This window comes from Condylura cristata, unplaced genomic scaffold (genome assembly GCF_000260355.1).
Source record: "Condylura cristata isolate star-nosed mole 26May11 unplaced genomic scaffold, ConCri1.0 scaffold00005, whole genome shotgun sequence".
In the NCBI taxonomy this organism is placed as follows: domain Eukaryota; kingdom Metazoa; phylum Chordata; class Mammalia; order Eulipotyphla; family Talpidae; genus Condylura; species Condylura cristata.
Genome location: NW_004567106.1, coordinates 20,584,252 through 20,602,720, shown reverse-complemented (window position 1 = coordinate 20,602,720; position 18,469 = coordinate 20,584,252). Strand labels below are relative to the sequence as shown.

The 18,469-nt window shown below is 30.3% G+C and overlaps 1 protein-coding gene across 3 annotated transcripts in view; it reads left to right on the top strand.

Annotated features, from left to right (window-relative positions):
• The window catches only part of SNX13 (sorting nexin 13), a 99,214-nt gene that overhangs the window by 67,562 nt on the left and 13,183 nt on the right, over positions 1-18,469 (top strand). For 2 of the 3 annotated variants that reach the window (XM_012721032.1, XM_012721033.1), the window contains exons 15-21: positions 360-492; positions 3,548-3,585; positions 5,687-5,756; positions 9,601-9,773; positions 12,945-13,052; positions 14,765-14,875; positions 17,321-17,482. In XM_012721032.1, coding sequence (XP_012576486.1) covers positions 360-492; positions 3,548-3,585; positions 5,687-5,756; positions 9,601-9,773; positions 12,945-13,052; positions 14,765-14,875; positions 17,321-17,482 — 795 coding nt within the window. The remainder of the gene's footprint in view (positions 1-359; positions 493-3,547; positions 3,586-5,686; positions 5,757-9,600; positions 9,774-12,944; positions 13,053-14,764; positions 14,876-17,320; positions 17,483-18,469) is intronic. The other variant, XM_004676742.2, reaches the window with a different exon arrangement.

Sequence of the window (18,469 nt, the reverse complement as noted above, 5' to 3'; positions counted from 1 at the left end):
TTACTTGAATCTATTTGAAAGTCAGATACAGAATCCAAGAATTTAATGCACTGATGCCTCAAATTTGTTTTAATATGCGCCTTGAGCCTTGGTGTGGACTGTGTTCATAGAGAGCATTACTTCTTGGGACATTATATATGTCCTTGTGATTTATATTGTCATAGTAGCCTCTTCAGTGCAATGTAGTTTACTAAAGGGACTGGAGAAATCATAAATGTGACAGTCTTGTTGCTGACATCTTAAGAGACAGTCTTTGAAAGGATAGCAACATCTCAGTCTAGTTTTGGTGGAATCTTATTTAGTGAAAATTAGCACATTATTTGTATTAATAATTAAATATCTTAATTTATTTCAAAAAGGTATATGAATTGATGCTCCGAGATGAAAGATTTTATCCTTCCTTCAGACAGAATGCTCTTTATATACGAATGTTAGCGGAGTTGGACATGTTAAAAGATCCTAGTTTCAGAGGGTCAGATGATGGTGATGGAGGTAAGATGAATCACGTTTAACATTATATGTATATATTTTTCTCTATATATATTCGTTCCCAACTTTCAGTCAAGATTAAAGTATAATTAAATTAAAATCTAATAATTGAGTAGCAGATTACAATGAAAATAAAGAAACCTTGAATTCATAACAGATTGTTATTTTGAGTTGTGTCAGACATGTAGTTCTAAGGTGGCTTCCCTTTCACTGAAAATATTAATACTTATTACTAATAATAGACTTACAGAGAAGATTAAATGAGATATCAGCAATGATCTCGGGAGGGTATCATGTACTGTGAAGTAATTTTTTTGTTCTTTGTACCTTATTCTGAATCCTGCATAGTATGGGAGACTTTAGAACTGGAAGAAATTGCAAGAGTCTTTAATCCAACCTTTCAGTTTTTTTTTTCAAATGAGTCTACTGGGACCTATGTCAGCATTACATAGTGAAAAAGCAGATGTTGACTCAGTATATGTACTGTTTACTCCTGTGTGTTCCTACTTATTTCCTGGGTGATGTTGGCCTCTAACCATTTATTGAAACTTCATTATTCTCAGTTCCTGTAGTAATATCTTACCACGGAGTTAATGTCAGATTTACATAGAAGTATATATAGGAAATTAATTTATAAACAAAACCTCAAATACAGTTTTTATTAGTGAAGTAATCAGTTATGTAGTAGGAAAGGCAATACTTAGGCTACAAAACTCCAGAGTCTTAGTGACCATTTTATTGTGATAAAATTCAGAAATACTTAAGTTCTCATTAAATATTAAAGGTTTGATCAATACTGGTACATTCTAAAAATATAAACCATAAAAGTATAGTTGGGGGAAAGATTTGATTCACCATCTACTTTAAGTCACTGTTTTATTAGTTAGTAAGTACTGCTTTAAAAGGATAGCTCTATTATAGACCACTTTCTAGCCTTCTTTCTGCTCTAATAATCTTCAGTGTATATCAATGAATAGATTTTACTTTTTAAATTATGTAAGAAATCTAATTAGAAAATTCTACTTTAATTCTAATTATTTTTATATTGATTATTGATCTAATATCTTAGTTTTTAAATACTCTTCTAGCTTATTTTTAAAATTTGAATAATGTTCTATTAACTAGAATAGGCTGCATAATTAAGTAAATTTCAGTTTTTTTGAAAGAATTTAGTAAAATTCAGTGTCCCTTGAGTATATTCTGTACTTACTGCATCTGTTGAAAAATCTTCTATAAGCTGGTGTAAATTTGCAGTAACAATTCAGTTTTTGGAAAAGACTATTGTAAGTTTTTTTTTACTTTTATCTACTTAAAAATTTATTGTTTTGAAATGGACTTGCTAACCATCCCAGAAAGAAAAGAAATTGATTCATAATCAGCTAGTGGGTAATTTTGAATGCTTAAAAATGTTTTAAATTAGACTTTTAGTTCCCATTCTTACATTTCTAGCTAGTCTGTCTTCTTGTACGTAACTAATATGATAAGATTATTTATAAGCCATCTCCTCAAACATTCCAAAACCTCACACTATCTTTTTTTCTATTTTATTATTATTGTTACAAAAGTTTATTTTTACATCAAACCTCACACTATCTTAAAAGAAAATAAAATTTTTTTCAGTCACTGATTTTGCTCTGAAGTTACTAAATTTCACTTACATATCAGTCCTGAGTAATCCCTTTCATTGGAATTATTGAGTGTAGTTTGTAATTACATATGTATTCATTATCTCATTGTCTTTTTAAGACATTGTTTTTTAACATTCTTTTTTTATCCTAGTTGATGAGCTTTATTTACATTTTATAACTAAAATTTTCCTCTTTTTAAAAAAATATTTGAAAAAAGTATTTGATTTATGCAATTTGAAACATTTAGCTCCTTTTTAAAATATGCTCTCAATCTTTAAAAAATATTCAAATGTTTTTTCTTTTAAGTTTTAATCACATTTTTCTCACCATGTTGAACAATACTTTTCTATTGCTTTCTAATGTTTAATAATTATCAAATTATTGAGTAAATGTGGACCTACCTAGGTTGATTTTAGATGTATTTCTGTATGGTATCATTCAAGAAAGTAAACTATACCATGTTTTTGCCTCTTAATTGTCGTTTTTTGTTTGTTTGTTTTTTTACTTTGGTGGGAAGGTTTAAAAGGTGTACAGATCACAGAAGGACAGAAGAGGAAGACCTATAAGTCAATAAGAAAGAGAGAGAACTTGTTTAATTATCACCTTATTGTTACTAAGGGGTTATATATACTTGTTATAATTTATGGTTTATCTTTTGTGACAAAGGATCTGATAAATCAAGAAATATTCAGTTTATTTAGAGTAGTTGAGTTGAAAAGCAGTGCCAACTGCTTCTTTCTGGAAACAATAGAAATTTGTTTTGAATATCCATTTAGAGATTAAAATTCATCAATATTATTTTAAGTGTTAGAAGCTATATATTAACTTAAATTGTTTATGAATACTACTTACCATATATATTCATTTACAGAGAGGTATCTTAACTGGTAAACTTACTTTGCTCCGATGAAAAATAAACTCCCAAGGAAAAAGATTATTGCTTTATATTAATTTTAATAATATATAATAAAATTTACTTTGATTTTAAAAGTTTTTTTCTTATTTGCTTTTTAATTAAATTACTTTACATGTAGAATTTTATATATCCTTTGTTGTATTATGTATTGAAGGCTCTAGACTTACTGTGTTGTTGTGCCACATCTCCCAAGAATAAGTAAATCAATTAAACAATCTATTTTGCTTTCACTCTAGGAATAATTAATTGCTTTTTTTGTACATGAATACCTTTTTGGGGTACCTGGGGGATAGGCTCAGTCAGAGAGACAACTAAAATACATATGCATTTTCACTGAAACACTTAACTTGGAAAACCTGGAGCTTAAGAGAATAAATATTGGGAATAGTGTACTGTAAATTTTCTTTACTTTTGTGTCTTGTAGGATGTATATTTTTGATGTGAGAATCTTAGATAAATCAACTTTTTAAAAAATATCTTTTACTGTATAATTAACTGAATTTCTTTTCCACAGAATCTTTTAATGGGTCTCCTACAGGAAGCATAAATTTAGTAAGTACTGTTGTTGCACTTGAAGGTGACTTGAAAATAAAATGAAAGACTGAATCTTAACATATACAAATAGCTAATATGTTAAAAAGTCCCCAAGATACCTTTAGTATAATAAAGAATTGTTATAATTCTAAAAAAAAATTAAATTCATATATAATTTATAAATTCATATATTAAATTTCATTTTATTTTAAAAATGCCATTGATTAAAAATTGACTTTATTATATTATATTCCCATCCCAATATTTAGTACTTATAAAGGACTCTTCACTGCCATGATAGCAGTAAATTTATGATATAAATGTTTATAATTAGAATCAATTTTTTCTTCTCTTATATGTAGCAAAGAAATACAGATAAAAATCTAAGTTTCCTATCATATAATTCACCTAAGACTTCTGTCTTTTACATAAAAATAATAAAAGCAAAAGTGTGCTGTTTTTATTAAAGGTAACATAAGCATTTACAAATAAATTCATTCTATTTCTTTTCAAAGTATTCTATTTGCATTATATTCTCACAGTTGTACAGCAGACATTGACACCATTCTACCATTGAGAAGAGTAAGGTGCAAGAAGGCTAGTTAATGTGATATACTGCATATCAGTAGTAGAACCTGGACTAGACTTAAATGTAATGATTCCCCACTTGGCTTGGCCATTCAAGTCTAGGGGATCACCTATATGGAATTATCACATTTTATTTCTCTTAATAATCAGTCTTTGGTAGATATACCTTTACCTTTCTTCTTGGAATACAGTTGTCTCATTTTAAATGGCTTTATGTCATCTGTGTGATGACATTTAAGTTGTGACTCCTTTAGTGATAATACCACAGTAGGACTCCAAAGTTGATTCAAATTTGTGGTTTTTTAAAGTGTGAAATAATTGTCTGAATTACATAATGTCTTGTTTGTGAGGTCCACAGAACTACTTCTGTTTTCAGTCCTTTACTAGAAATACTCATAGGCCTCAGCTTAGTCCCACTCATGGCAGGACTTATTATTGGAAAAGTTTATCATACAAGATCAGCAAATGTGGAACAAAGTCCTGGCTTCAAGTTTTTAAGAATCCTTTCCCAGGGATGTCACATTGGACAAATTTAATTAACTTAGCAGTGAGTATAGAACATATGAAATGTTGCTTCAGGAAGGCTTATTTGAGAGGCTTGACTACTGAGGATTTTTATTAGAGGCAAGTTACTTAGGCACCTGCTACCTAGCACATATCAAAAGTTCAGATGGGAATTTTGTTCAAACTGCATTGTTTGAACAGTTTAGGTGTGGTGAACTGCTCTTACCATTTATGAAATGGTGAGGAACCTCTAAATCTGTCTCAGTGCCATCTAAAGACCAATTGGGTAAGCTGTCTAGAGAGAAATTTAAAACCTGCCATATTAACTCTTTTCTGTTAACTAGATTTTCATTATATTACTACAGTCTGTATATGTGTGGATGTGTACATTTGTGGAAAAAGTTTTAAATTTAAACCCACAGGCTCACTATAAAAGTATCATGCTGAGCCAGTCAATAATAATTTTTGTGTGTAGCATTGCTTTTGAAATTAACTAAGTCCATTTAGGTTATGGCTTCACTTTGTTTAATAAGTAATCATAACAATACCAAATTTTTTTTTGTGTTCATCTTCTAAACTGTTTTCATGTCTTATTTAATTCTTACATAACTATGGTTTAGGTATTACTATTATTGTATCTATTTTACAGAAAAGGAATAAAAATTAAACACTATTTTTATAAATTAACAAGAGTTAAAGAATATAGAGTTGACTTGACTAAAAATATTGAAATGTTAAGACTATATCTCCTTATATACTCCTTCCCTCCCCACCCCCGTATATTACATGATTGAGCAGTAGTAGCAAATTATAGAATATGGACAAGCAGTGAAGTAAGAAATCTAGTGTATTAAGTTGATTTCTATATTATCTGTTGACAGTTTAATTTTGACTTTTTCTCCTATGTATTTGGAGTACTAAATAATATAAAGCTTAAAGTTGGGCAAAATGAGTAATACATACGTGATAAAGAATTCCTTAAGACTTTTTCTTTGTGAAAATTTTATTTTCTGATTTCTTCCCCCAGTCTTTAGATGATCTTTCAAGTGTATCTTCTGATGACTCAATACAGCTTCATGCTTACATTTCAGACACTGGTAAGAGATTTTTGTGGCAAAATTACTACTATACAACTTTATTATTACCCCAACATTGTTATCCACATTTTTTAATCATGTTTTTTATTTCTGTAATCATACTTTTAAGTTTTTTTTTTTACCTGCAGCACGTTTTTCATGAACTTGTATGTTTATTTATCTATATATCTGTGTACTTCCTCTCTAAGACTGCCATTGTTAACTTTTGAGAAAGCTTAATACTAGTGACTTTGTCTCTGTTTATAATAAACTCTCAAATCATTCTTTTCCCTTTTTTTGTTTGATTGTAGCTTATAATTGTCTGTTTAACTCTTACTTGTTTTAGGAGAAATTTACTTCAGTATTTTTTTATATGCAGAGTCACACTTGGTAACTGGGATAAATGAAATGTAGGGTTCACAGAAATTCAGGAAATGCTTTGATGAGGGGAGAAACTATAAAACTGTGACTCAGTAAGCATGTGTGTAAAATGGTTAATGAATTGATGACATCATCAATAAACATAGTGAGGTATATACCAAAGTTCCATTTCATGTTTACTTTCTGGAAAAGTAAAAGAGTTTCATTGTACAAGTATAGTTTAAAAGATAATAATTTGCATCCCTTAAAAAAGACCTCTTTGCTTTTCACTGGTTCTGGAGTCTCATTTTGCATTCTGTTCTCTACCAAATTTCTAGAAAAATTACCAGTAATTGGTATTTAGTTGTTACTCTTTTACAAATAGTTGGTGCATCTATTACTCTGCTCTTAAAGATCCTTACCAATAAAATACAGAGGTGCTATTTCTTTTCTTTCAAGTTATTTTGTCTATTTAGTCAACAAATGTTTATTAATTTCTTAAGTATATGAAAGCACTATGCTGTTTTTAATAAATTGTTTATAGCAGGCAAATACATATAAATATTAAAAAAAAAACCTTAGTACAGTACTTAAGATCACAAGTTTCTGACCACTTGACACTTTAAACCCCATCTCTGCAACATGATAGTTGGATGGACTTGGGTTGTATTTTTTAACTTCTCTCTGATTTTATCTTCTGTAAAATGGCATAATAGCAGTGATACTTACCTTTTTATAGAACTAACTAATTATGTAAGTAAGTACATATGGGATTACTATATTAGTATTTGCTCAAAAAAAATACTACATTTTACCCATTAGACTTCAGAGTGTCTTTGAATCTAGATTCTATTCCCTTAACATCCTTATTATAGAAAATCAAATTTATAGTCAAGTCGACGCTACTCAAGGAATGGTCTGTGTACTCCTTCATTGAGAATCTTGGTTTAAAAAATATTGGCTAAATTAAGCAATGGGTTTAGAGACAAGAGATTGAGTTATATTATGATTTTAGTTCCTTTTCTAGTTATAGATTAGTAACAGATGGCTTATGGCTTGCACACTACCTGCTGTAACATTTCCTTAATGGAAACAAAACCTACTATAATATTTCACTCTCATCTCAAAATCATTATAGATTAATCTTACTATATAATTTTATATATGCACTAGTTTCTTTTGAAGTCAAAATTTATTTGTATTTCTGCACACTGATCATGATCTCCTTTCCTGTAAATTTGTGACAATTCTGATTATCCTTTTTAAAAATGATTTCTTACATTCCTCTGTACTTTCCTATTCTTTCTGGCCCCTTTTGCTCTTATTAATTCTTATTTGATTTATGGTTTGCTGCCCAATTCCCCTCTGCTTTCTATTTTCTTTCCCCAAGCCCATCTTGGACACAACAGATAAAGCCACTCCCCCTTGTTGCCATCCTGACTCTATTGAATCAGGATAACATTGAGTATGATATCTACCACATTGAGTAATTCTTTGATGCAATGAAAATATGATATGCAATTTGAGTTGAATAAATCTCTGAATGAAGAATGACTGGAGGAGGTAAGCAGTGAATGCTGCCTATGGTTAATGCATATGAGAGCAAGATGTCCAACATCTTTGTATAAAACTATTCTTAGTCTTTTGTCATATTCAGTTACTTACATTAGCTGGAAAGGGAATAAAAGACAATTTTGAGCAAAAAGTGAAAATCTTAAAAAAAGTTTGATGAAAGCCTGAGAGATGTTTCTATGTAAATTTGCCAGTATATAGATTTTTAATTTTACATGATTGCAATAATTCATTGAGACCCTACACAGACCCTTTTCAACAAATTGTATACAAAATACCCAGCTCTGAAACTTTATTGTTTTTTTCATAATTATGAATTAATGTAATCTGTTATATCTTAAGAGTAATATAAACTATAGTCAATATGGTAAAACTTTTAAACTTCTATTGGAAATTCTGCCTTCTACACATAGAAAGGCTAAAAGCAGTAAAATAAAAATAGTTGAAATAGAAAATCTTCAGGAACATAGACCATAGGGAAAATAAATTTGTGGAATGAAGCCAAGAATCTCATAAGGGTATGAAGACTACTGTCTTGATTTTGATAGCATGTTTCTATCCTCTAGTTTAGAAAAGGCAGAATGGACAAAGTCCATGGGAAGCTGGAATATTCTTTGCACAAAACCCAGAGTCACAAAGTATGACTTGTGGGGAAAATAGAATAGTTTGCTAGGGGTGGGGTGAGAGGTTTGGGGAGGGGGAGAACAAAAGAATGTAAAGGTTGAAAATGATACCTATCACAAAAACAGAAAGCCTTACTTTTATCCCAACATGGTGTGTCTTAGATTCAATCATTCTGAAGTTACATTATAAGGTTTCCTCCCAAGCCTGGGAGTGTGTTAAAAATATTCATAAAAAGGGCCCTCCCTGGTGGTGCAGTGGGTTAATTAAGCACAGCACTAAGAAGCTAAAGCCACTTCAGCATGAGTTCGATCCCCAACCCTGAGGTGACCCACATGGTGCTGCAGACCTCTCCTGACCGGCCACTGCTACCCTCAGCAGTGTACTTCGTCGATCTGCCTGTTCTGCTCCCCACTCTGTCTCGGGTTAATCTTCTCACCACTCCTACACCTCTGAACTGTACCCCAGTTCTGTATGCATACATAAATAAATCTTACCCAAAAAATTCATAAAGATCCAAATAGGATTATAGAAATAAAAAGTACAGTGATTAAAGTTAAGGTCAGTAAATTTATTAAGAAATAGATCTTAGACTCAGTAAGCTTTTGGAGATCTGAAGAAATAAACTAAAATAGAGTGGATACACAATACAGAGATAAGGAAATGTAAATTAGGAGAGACAAAGATAATTTTTCAAAGTGCATCTGTTAAGATTAGTACAAAATAAAATTAAGTTTTAACTTTAAAGACTCTGACATGAATGGTTTGTGGTAATTAAGAGGGAAGTACCTCTTTTTGTTAATCCCCAGAATAATCTAAATTTGTAAATTAGTGAACAGTATAAATGAGAAAGAGGTTTGCCAAAAGAGCTTTTGCTGTCTGTTTAGTTGAAGAGCTTTTTAACTGACGAATACTTCTGTAGTGAAGACTAGTACAAAAGGCTATTTTTTCCATTACGTTTCCCTCATTAAATTTAAGACACCTGTGCTATACTATGAGATGTTGCTGTAGCATCATAATCATTAACAGGTAAATTTTGGGACACTGAGTTCAAAGTAGGTTTCATTGTGTAATTGTAGTGCCAACATAAGCTTGTGGCTTATTTTGTATTATAGTCAGTTATCATGTATATATAACTCATAATGGATATGAGTACAGAGGGTGAGAATCTATTTTATCCTTTGATGCCTTCCTTTTGTCTCAGTCTGTCATTTCAAATTCTTTATTTCATGTTGTCCTTTTTGTTTGTTTTTGTTCTTCATTTTCCTCCTTTTGTGTCTTTTGTTCCTCTTCATTTGTTTTAAATGACTAGTATATGCTGACTATGACCCATATGCTGTGGCAGGCGTTTGTAATGATCATGGCAAGACATATGCATTGTATGCCATCACTGTTCACCGGCGCAATCTAAACACTGAGGAGATGTGGAAAACCTATCGTCGTTACAGTGACTTTCATGACTTCCACATGAGAATCACTGAACAGGTAATGCGGTTTTTAAAGATGTGTACTTTACATTGTTTCCTGATTCACTGTTTGATTCTAAGTAGTCTGAGAATGCTAATATATTGATCAAACTAATAAAAGAAAATGGGGCAAGAGGTTTTGTATAATGATCATAAATGTTACGGTGATTTTAAACATTTAACTACGATCAAACCATTTGGAGTAGTGACATCTACCAGTGGTATATATTGGAAATTTAAAATTAATGTATATTTCTCACTTCAACGTGTGTGTGTGTGTATACAAGCACATGTGTTTGCTCTATGTATTGTGCTTTGCAGAGGTCTTTGGGTTTGTTTTAAATAAGGATGAGGATCAGAATAGGATTTCTTCCAGTTTTATCATATTTTAAAGCTACAATTATTTTAAATGGTAGTTTTCCACACAGTGTGCCCATTAAATCCTGATTCATTGGTTAATTTTAAGAACCATACCTAATTAAATTTAACATAATGTTTTTATTTCTTGCTAAATGTAACCTTTTTTGTCTGATATAAGTATACTCATAAAAGTAACATATACACAAATTGTTTCTGTTCTGTTTTTTATTAAATATTTTTTAATTTAGGGAAATAAATTACCAGTGAACTGCCATTAGATGAATTAGATCAGCGATCTGTGAAATTTATTTGAATTCTGCATTCTCTGCTTGATTCAAAATTTTTAGATTTATATTGCTTTTAAGCCAATATAAACAATAATAATAAACGGTGACATTTAACTGGGTAGGCTGAAATTTGAAAATAGCATTATATTACTTTAGTAATCTGAAAATCTCTTTTTTCATTTAAGAGAGTGGAAAATAACTTTGGACCTATAATAATATCACTGAAATTTTTCAGATAAAGGTAAACTATTAATAACTTAAGTGATTAATAGCAGGTTGGTGGTGACTCCAGAAACCCAGATTAAAAATTAGTTTGAGTTACATTCATAAAATAGCACTAATTTTGGTCATGTCTGTTTTTCTGTTCATTTGATTTAATTTCGTGATGTTTAATCTGGTTGATTTGTAAATGTGAAATAATTGCCTGCCCCACATGGAAGAAATAGATAATTCTTTATTTTTTTCAAAAATTACATGTCTGATACTAATTTAAAAGCACTAGGTTATCTCTTCCCATCGCCATACTTAAAACACATCAGAATTTTAAATTATTCGAATGATTATGGGTAGTTTTATTTATATCTCAAATTAATGGGAATTTGGTATATTATAAAATAATTTTCTTTCCACCATTAAGAGGAAAAGCCATTGTCTAGCTTAATGATCTGGGCCAGGACTGTAAATACTGTTTACATATTGAAAAACAGGTAAAGAACATACTGAAGAAAAACTTTAGAATAGTCCATATGGAAATTTCATTTCACAGTACCAAAAATTAGGTGAAATTGATAGAATACAATTCAGTTTTGAAAGGACATAATGTAAATGAAGATGTCTTTTGCTTTGTATTTTTGGTTTTTGTTACCTTTAGATGTACACTAGTGACCTTACTTAGATGTTTATTTTTTTTAATTTTTAAACATTGTAGTTTATTTTTTGCCAACATAGGATTTTCCCCTCAAGTTCACTCATCATATTTCCCCACCATCAGTGTTTAGATAACCTGGATAGGTAATAACTTCAGGATACTAAATATTCTTTAAAACACCCTGAGAAAGTAAATTTATTTCATTGAAGTGTGACTTGCAAAAATTAATTCTTAAAACCAAGTGCTTCCCATTGAGCCTTTGATGAGGACCCATTCTGATGCTTTGATACCAACAAATTTACAGTATAATATTTTCCCCATAAACTGTGACTTTTTTTTGCCTTGACTAGAGCAAAAGAACTACTTTTGCCTTTCATGTAAAATATTTAATGAATGTGTTCATATTTTAACTCTAAACTACCATCTGATTCGCCACTTCGTTTAATAATTCATTAGAATCCTCCAGTTTGGAGGTAAAAATTATACTACACCTTTCATTTCCTTCTCTATTTAATCTTTAAAGGGAAGAAATTTTATTTACAGAGACATTATTGTTAATTGTTTTTAAGCAAAGGAAGTTTTAGAAAGTTTGTTTCAATTCAGGAGTTGTATCATATAGGAAAAACAATGAGTGGTCTTTTAAGTTTCACATATTAAGCTGTTGGCCAGGCATAGTCGTAGCTAAATGACTTTGCTGTTGTACTGTTGGTAACAGCAGTCATGTTTAAAATCTGTGTTTCAGCCCAATGAAGATACGCAAACACTACCCAACTTAAATCAATACATTTGTAAAAATCTGTACTTCCATCAAGGCACAGCCAACCATACTAGATAGATAGATAGGTAGATTAGATAGATAGATAGATAGATAGATATCTGGATCATTGAATGTGCTTGCAAATGTAAGTCTGTAAGTGCTGGATGTAAGAGTATGTATACTTATTTTATGTTTGTGACTTTGCAGAGACAAAATACTTGCTGTTAGTGCTTCATTTCTTTTCTGTGGTAACCTCTGAGTTTATTTTTCATGTATTGGGTTGTTGGAAAAGTCATAATATTTTTTTGTGTAGAAAACAGAAAAGAAGTCATGACTTTTCTGTCACCCCAATAGTTTGAATACTTTGTGAGAATCTTCAGTTTATTATAGTTACAGCTAAACAAAATTTTAATGTAGCTGTAATCTTGATTTTGAAATAAATTATTTCTACTTTTGATAATTACCTATTATAATGATTGATTTTAAAATTGTCATTGTAAAATGTATCTCTTTATGAGATTGTTTAACAAGCCAGGAACTCATAACCTTTATGATTATGTATTGTTTGCTGGCATTTTATTTGTAAGCCAAAGAGTTGTTAAGGAAAATATTTTTTTAAAGTCTTATCATAATGAGAATTTTGAAGTCTAAAAATGAGAGTATTAATTAGAGTAGACATTTCTCATCTTCATAGCTTCATCAGTTTTTCACATTTGTCATTCTTAAATGAAAGTTTTTTTTTATAATAAATAACATTAGAACTGTAGTTTGGACAGTGTTTTTCTACTTTTTGATTTCTGTTTAATAACATATATTGCAAAAAATAAAGATGCCTTAGATATGTAGAGAAATTGTCATGGAAAATATTTTTCTCTTTTTGTAAACAACTAAGTTTATTTAATTTGTTTTGTCTTCTAGTTTGAAAATCTGTCAAGCATATTGAAACTTCCTGGCAAAAAAACTTTTAATAACATGGATAGAGATTTTTTAGAGAAAAGAAAGAAGGATCTAAATGCATATTTGCAGGTAAATCTGTGTTTATTACTATTTGTAGATCTTTATTTTAATATAGCTCACAGATTTAGAAGATTTTTTTTAAGTGAAGGAATGCGTTATAGTGGGAAGGAAACAATTTTGAGAAGCATGTAGATGTGACTGGCAATATGTCCAGTTATTTATAGTAATATTCTATTTATTGTTTAACTTAGAGGTTTTTTTGGACACTTCGTGCTGAGAATTTTGCATCTTGGGGTTTAAATAAACATACACACATGCACACATCCTCAATCTGTACCACCGTGAATTTAATATATTTTGTGGTATGTTAAATATTTAAGAATTTCCGATTTGGTAGATAAGTAGCTCTTCGTGATGAATTTAAAGCTAGCAGATTTTTATACTCAAACATATGTGTGCTGCTGCTTCCCATGGTCCAAAACAGGTCTAAAACTTTTACAGTAGGAAAATCGAGGAGAGGAAGAGATCTGAAAGAGTATTTCTCATGGGAAACATCCAGGTCATATAGATTTCTTTGGTGGAAATAGCAAGACATATCTCACAAGTTACTTACGGCATTAGGTGTTATAACTCCCAGAAATAATTGTGTTGTAGACCTTGTTTTCCAGATACTGGGTATGATCATAATATCACTACTTTTCCTGGCTATGAATGGTTTATGAAGTTTTCTAATATCTATTAGACATCTCGGTCCAGTTAGATGGTTTTTCATCTGCCCTTTAGGATACAAAATTATCAAATTACAACCTGCAAATCAAATCCATCCCCCCATATGTTTGTATTTGCATTTTATTGGAACTCAGCCACCCATTTATTTACTATTGTGTATGGCTGCTTTCTTACTACAGCAGTAGAATTGAGTAAATACTATTTGGTAATTACAGAAAAAGTTTGCCAACTACCGCCTGAACATTTTGCGAAACCTAGCCAATACTATACTAGATGTTTTGATTAGATAGTTTCTCTCTCTCTCTAAAACTTTTAAAAGTTTGATTAGGTTAGCTTATAACCATGATTTTAATTCTGTAGCATTATTATTTATTGAATGGATAGCAAAAACATATAAACATCGAATATTATCTTGTCTTCTCCTGGTTTGCATTGAAATGTCTGATATAATGTATACAACTATCATGAAACATTTTGATATGTTTTAATTATATTTTAATTCCATTAAAATCTGTCAATTACTTATGAATTAGAAAATCACTACCTTTTTCCAAATCTCGTGCCACAAATGTATTTTTTAAGTGTATCTGTGTACTATATATTTCTTAGTTAAAGAGCGAGTGTCAAATGAAGTGTTCAATTGAAGGAACTAAACTGGAGTGTTAGGTCAGCTGTGAAAGCAATAGTTTTATAATACTTGAAAGCTTTGGAATATTTCATGTACTGTTTATTAATGTTAACTGTAGAATAATTAAGTGAATAGTACAACAGTTTACTAATGTAAATCTTCTTAATATAAAACATGAAAATGAAATAGTAAATTTATTTGGACAGTTTTCACAGTAGATTTACGGGAAATAGCAGATAGGAAAAATAAATACCAAACTGTTAATGGTCACAGAATTGTTGATGAGTATTTTAACTGCATAATTATTTTGTTAATGTAAGATTAAAATCTTTGTACATTCTTACCTTCCTGAAGGATAAAATTATGAATAGTAGTTTATCTCTAGCATTTTATCAATGTGAGAAACCTCTTTGTTTCCTATTAGTTACTATTAACTCCTGAAATGATGAAAGCATCCCCAGCTCTGGCTCATTATGTGTATGATTTTCTTGAGAACAAAGCCTACAGTAAAGGGAAAGGAGATTTTGCTCGCAAGGTAAGCAGGCCACTATATTGGTTCTTTATAGATGTGCTTTCATACTTTGTTTTTAATAAAAGAAAATACATTTGTATTTTTATATATGTTTTAAAACTAGAAAATTTGATTATTTTCTTCTGTACTTTTTTCAGCCTACTATTGATAGTGTTGTCTGTTACATTTTAACTTCTTTTTAGATATAGATTATAGCCCAGCAGAATTTTGAAAGGAAAAACAAAGTTGTTGAAATGATACAATAAGGATAGTTTGTGGAAGGCAGGTTTCAAGAATTTTATTAGATTGAGAAGGAAATATTTTTTACTGGGGGAACTGTCTTTTAGTTAAAATAACAATAAGACAAATACTGTGTTTTTGAGTGTTCCTCCTGAATAAAATCTGTGTTAGTTAAAATTCCTTTGGGAATGCAAACACTGTACTTGGGATAAGATTCTAGGTTAGGACAATAAATGACTAAGTGCTCAAACCGGGAAAGATTGGTTTCTAAGAACACAACTTTGGAATCAGACTACCTTTAGTTTAAATCTCTGCATGGCCATTAACTAACTGTAACGTGTGTCAAAATAGTTATTCTCTTGGCCCTTTAGTTTTTATAAGAAATGAAGACGTTCGGCCTCACTCTAGAGTATTGTGTAAATCAGATCAGATAATCTTATGACCTTATGTATTATAGTACCTGACACACAACTTCCAACATAAATCTAAGGATCTTTGTTCTTAGCAGTAGTAGAAACAACAGTAGAGCAGGAGCAGCAGTTGAAGAAGCTGGGTGAAGGGCATATAGGAACTCTGTATTATTTATGCAACTCTAGAAGTCTGAAATTGCTTCAGAATAAATTTTTATTTTTTTTTTAAAAAAGGCGTTCCTGCTAGTCTTTAAAAAGATAAGCTTTAAAAAAAAAGATTAAGGAATTTGTACAAAAAGTAAGAATTAACAAAAGCATCAGGACTTCATATGTTTAATGTAGGAAGTTGAATTTTAAAATCTAAACATAGGACACATATACCATATAATGGAAGAAATATGGTAGTCTTATTTTTGTATTTCATGATTGAAGAGATTGATTTTTTAAATAATTTTATTATTAAAATAATATTCCATCATTTTGGCATTTATCTTATTTTCTCTTTTAAGATTACATCAGTTTTAAGATAAACAGCTTTATTGCAACAAAAAAGTCATTATGCTAAATTTACACAATTTCTTTTTACCAACCAGCAGTATATCTATGTATGTATGTATGTGTATACATTTAGATGTATACACACATATGTCTGATTATATGTCAATTAACAAAATTAGTGCTTGAGTCTAGGGATTCTTTTGTTGACTTCTGGATTTCTGCATTAAAGTATGTTTTTCATAAATTATATTGATGATGGTCAGGGTCCTCATGACCTGTCTTGGATTATCAGCATAATTTTTATGCATGTCAAGAATAAGAGTTTCCACTACATTTTCCTCTGGTTATGTTACACGTTACCTTAAAATTCATTTTGTTGTTACTATTATTACAATACTTATTTTACCTTTTAAATTTTTCTTTATGGAAACTTGAAAGCATATTACAATGAAGGAATTCTTACTTCTTGATAGCATTTATTAATACTCTATATATTGCTTAAGCTGTGGGACACAGTTTTTAAATTTATGTTTTGCATTGAACAAAACTATAGTAGTTTATGGCATCAACACTTTCTGGGAAATATTCTGTAGTTTTTATGACTTTGGTAGCTTTATGACTTAGATTGCTTTTTATGACTTTGTTTTGATTTGGTGTCTTTGTTGTTATTTGTTGCTTTTCTAGTCAAAAATCTCAAAGTTCCATATATAACTATTTTTTTTTTTAGCTGTCTCGCCCATTCTTCATTGGAATTATTTGACATTTGTAGAGTTAGAATGTCAATTTTAATGCTTCCTGTCTCTGAAAAATTTTAATCCTTTTCATATCTTTTAACATGTTTTCTTTTATAGTTACTAATTTGCAACTTCTCTTTTTCTTCTTTACAGTGGATTTCAAATTCCTCCCATAGATTGTAATCAAGCCTGTAATATATCCTAAGGGTTATTAAAAAAATTAATCTTAGTTACCTGTTATTTATTTGAACTTAATTTTATCTGCTCAAAATAGCTGTCATTATTGTAACTGAAATTTACTTTATTCCATTTGCACCAGTTTATTTTGTAAAACTCCCATTTTTTCCAAAAGATGTAACCAAAGCTTGTATTTATTTTCTAACAGTGACTTTAACACTAAAAGTTCCTAAATTTTGACTGTGAAAATATATTTTAAAACAACAGCTTTATACTTAACATGCAGTGAGATATCATAGATTAGAAATCAATACCTGTTATGTGTTACATTATGTGTTTTCCCACTCTACTCAGTTAAATCAACAAATATGATACAGTGAAGTTATGATAAAATGTCTTTTCCTTTTTAGATGGACACTTTTGTAAATCCACTTCGCAATTCTATGAGGAATGTTTCAAACGCAGTTAAATCCCTTCCTGATAGCTTGGCAGAGGGAATGACTAAAATGTCAGACAACATGGGCAAAATGTCAGAAAGATTAGGTCAAGATATAAAGCAATCATTTTTCAAGGTAAGAAGATGTTTTCAATAATTTCTAAGTAAGCTTTTTTAAGTCACATAAGTATTATTGAGCTCCTTGTAAATATGCCTTATTTCCTTTTTGCCCTTTGGAGCCATAGTCTTATAAAGAGTAAAAAATTTGAGGGAATAAAATTATAGCAGAAATAGATACTGTGAAGTCCAACTCTTAGTCTTTGTTATGGTAGAATTTAAAAATTCACTTAGATTTATATATAACTTGGGAAGGTTTTACTCAATGGAATTCTGCTCAGCAGTCAAAAGAGATAAACTCATGCCATTTGCAGCAACATGGAGGGAGCTAGAAGGTATTATTTTCTTTTTCATCAGGAAAAAGAAAAATATCAAATGTTTCACTGATAGAAAGAATATAGGAGAACCAAACAAGGGATGAGGGAAATAAAAATAGACAGAACTAGCAGGAAAAACAGTAAATTGGATACATTCATCAGGTAAGGGATAGGGAGAGTGATCAAAATAGGGAAGGAAAGAACACAGAGACTATGGTGACGGTTTACCAGTGTTATGGTGGTGGCAGTTTTATGGGGATTACACCTGGGAGTAGAAATCAAACTCGTACAAAAATGAACAACAATGTAAAAACACATAATACATTAAAATTATAGTAATAAAAGTAGGAAAGTTAATATTCTTTATATTGCTTTATTCCATTTTATCCGATAATGTTTTCATGTGTAATAACAAGCAAGTACTATTGTGCAAATTAGTTGTATCAATATTTAGTAGGAAATAAAGTCAGGCTTCATCTGATTCACTAGATGAAAGGGAGGGAACACTTCCGCCATCATTAGTTTCTGGGAGTCATACTTACCTATGTGTGTATGTATACCTGTGAGTGCTATAAAAGTATTTCCTAGGAGTGTTTTCATTATGTTAGTAGGTACATGAAGTTAACCAAATGGTTTGTTGCATTCCTAATTTATGCTTATTATAAATTTGACCTAGTTGTTGAAGATAT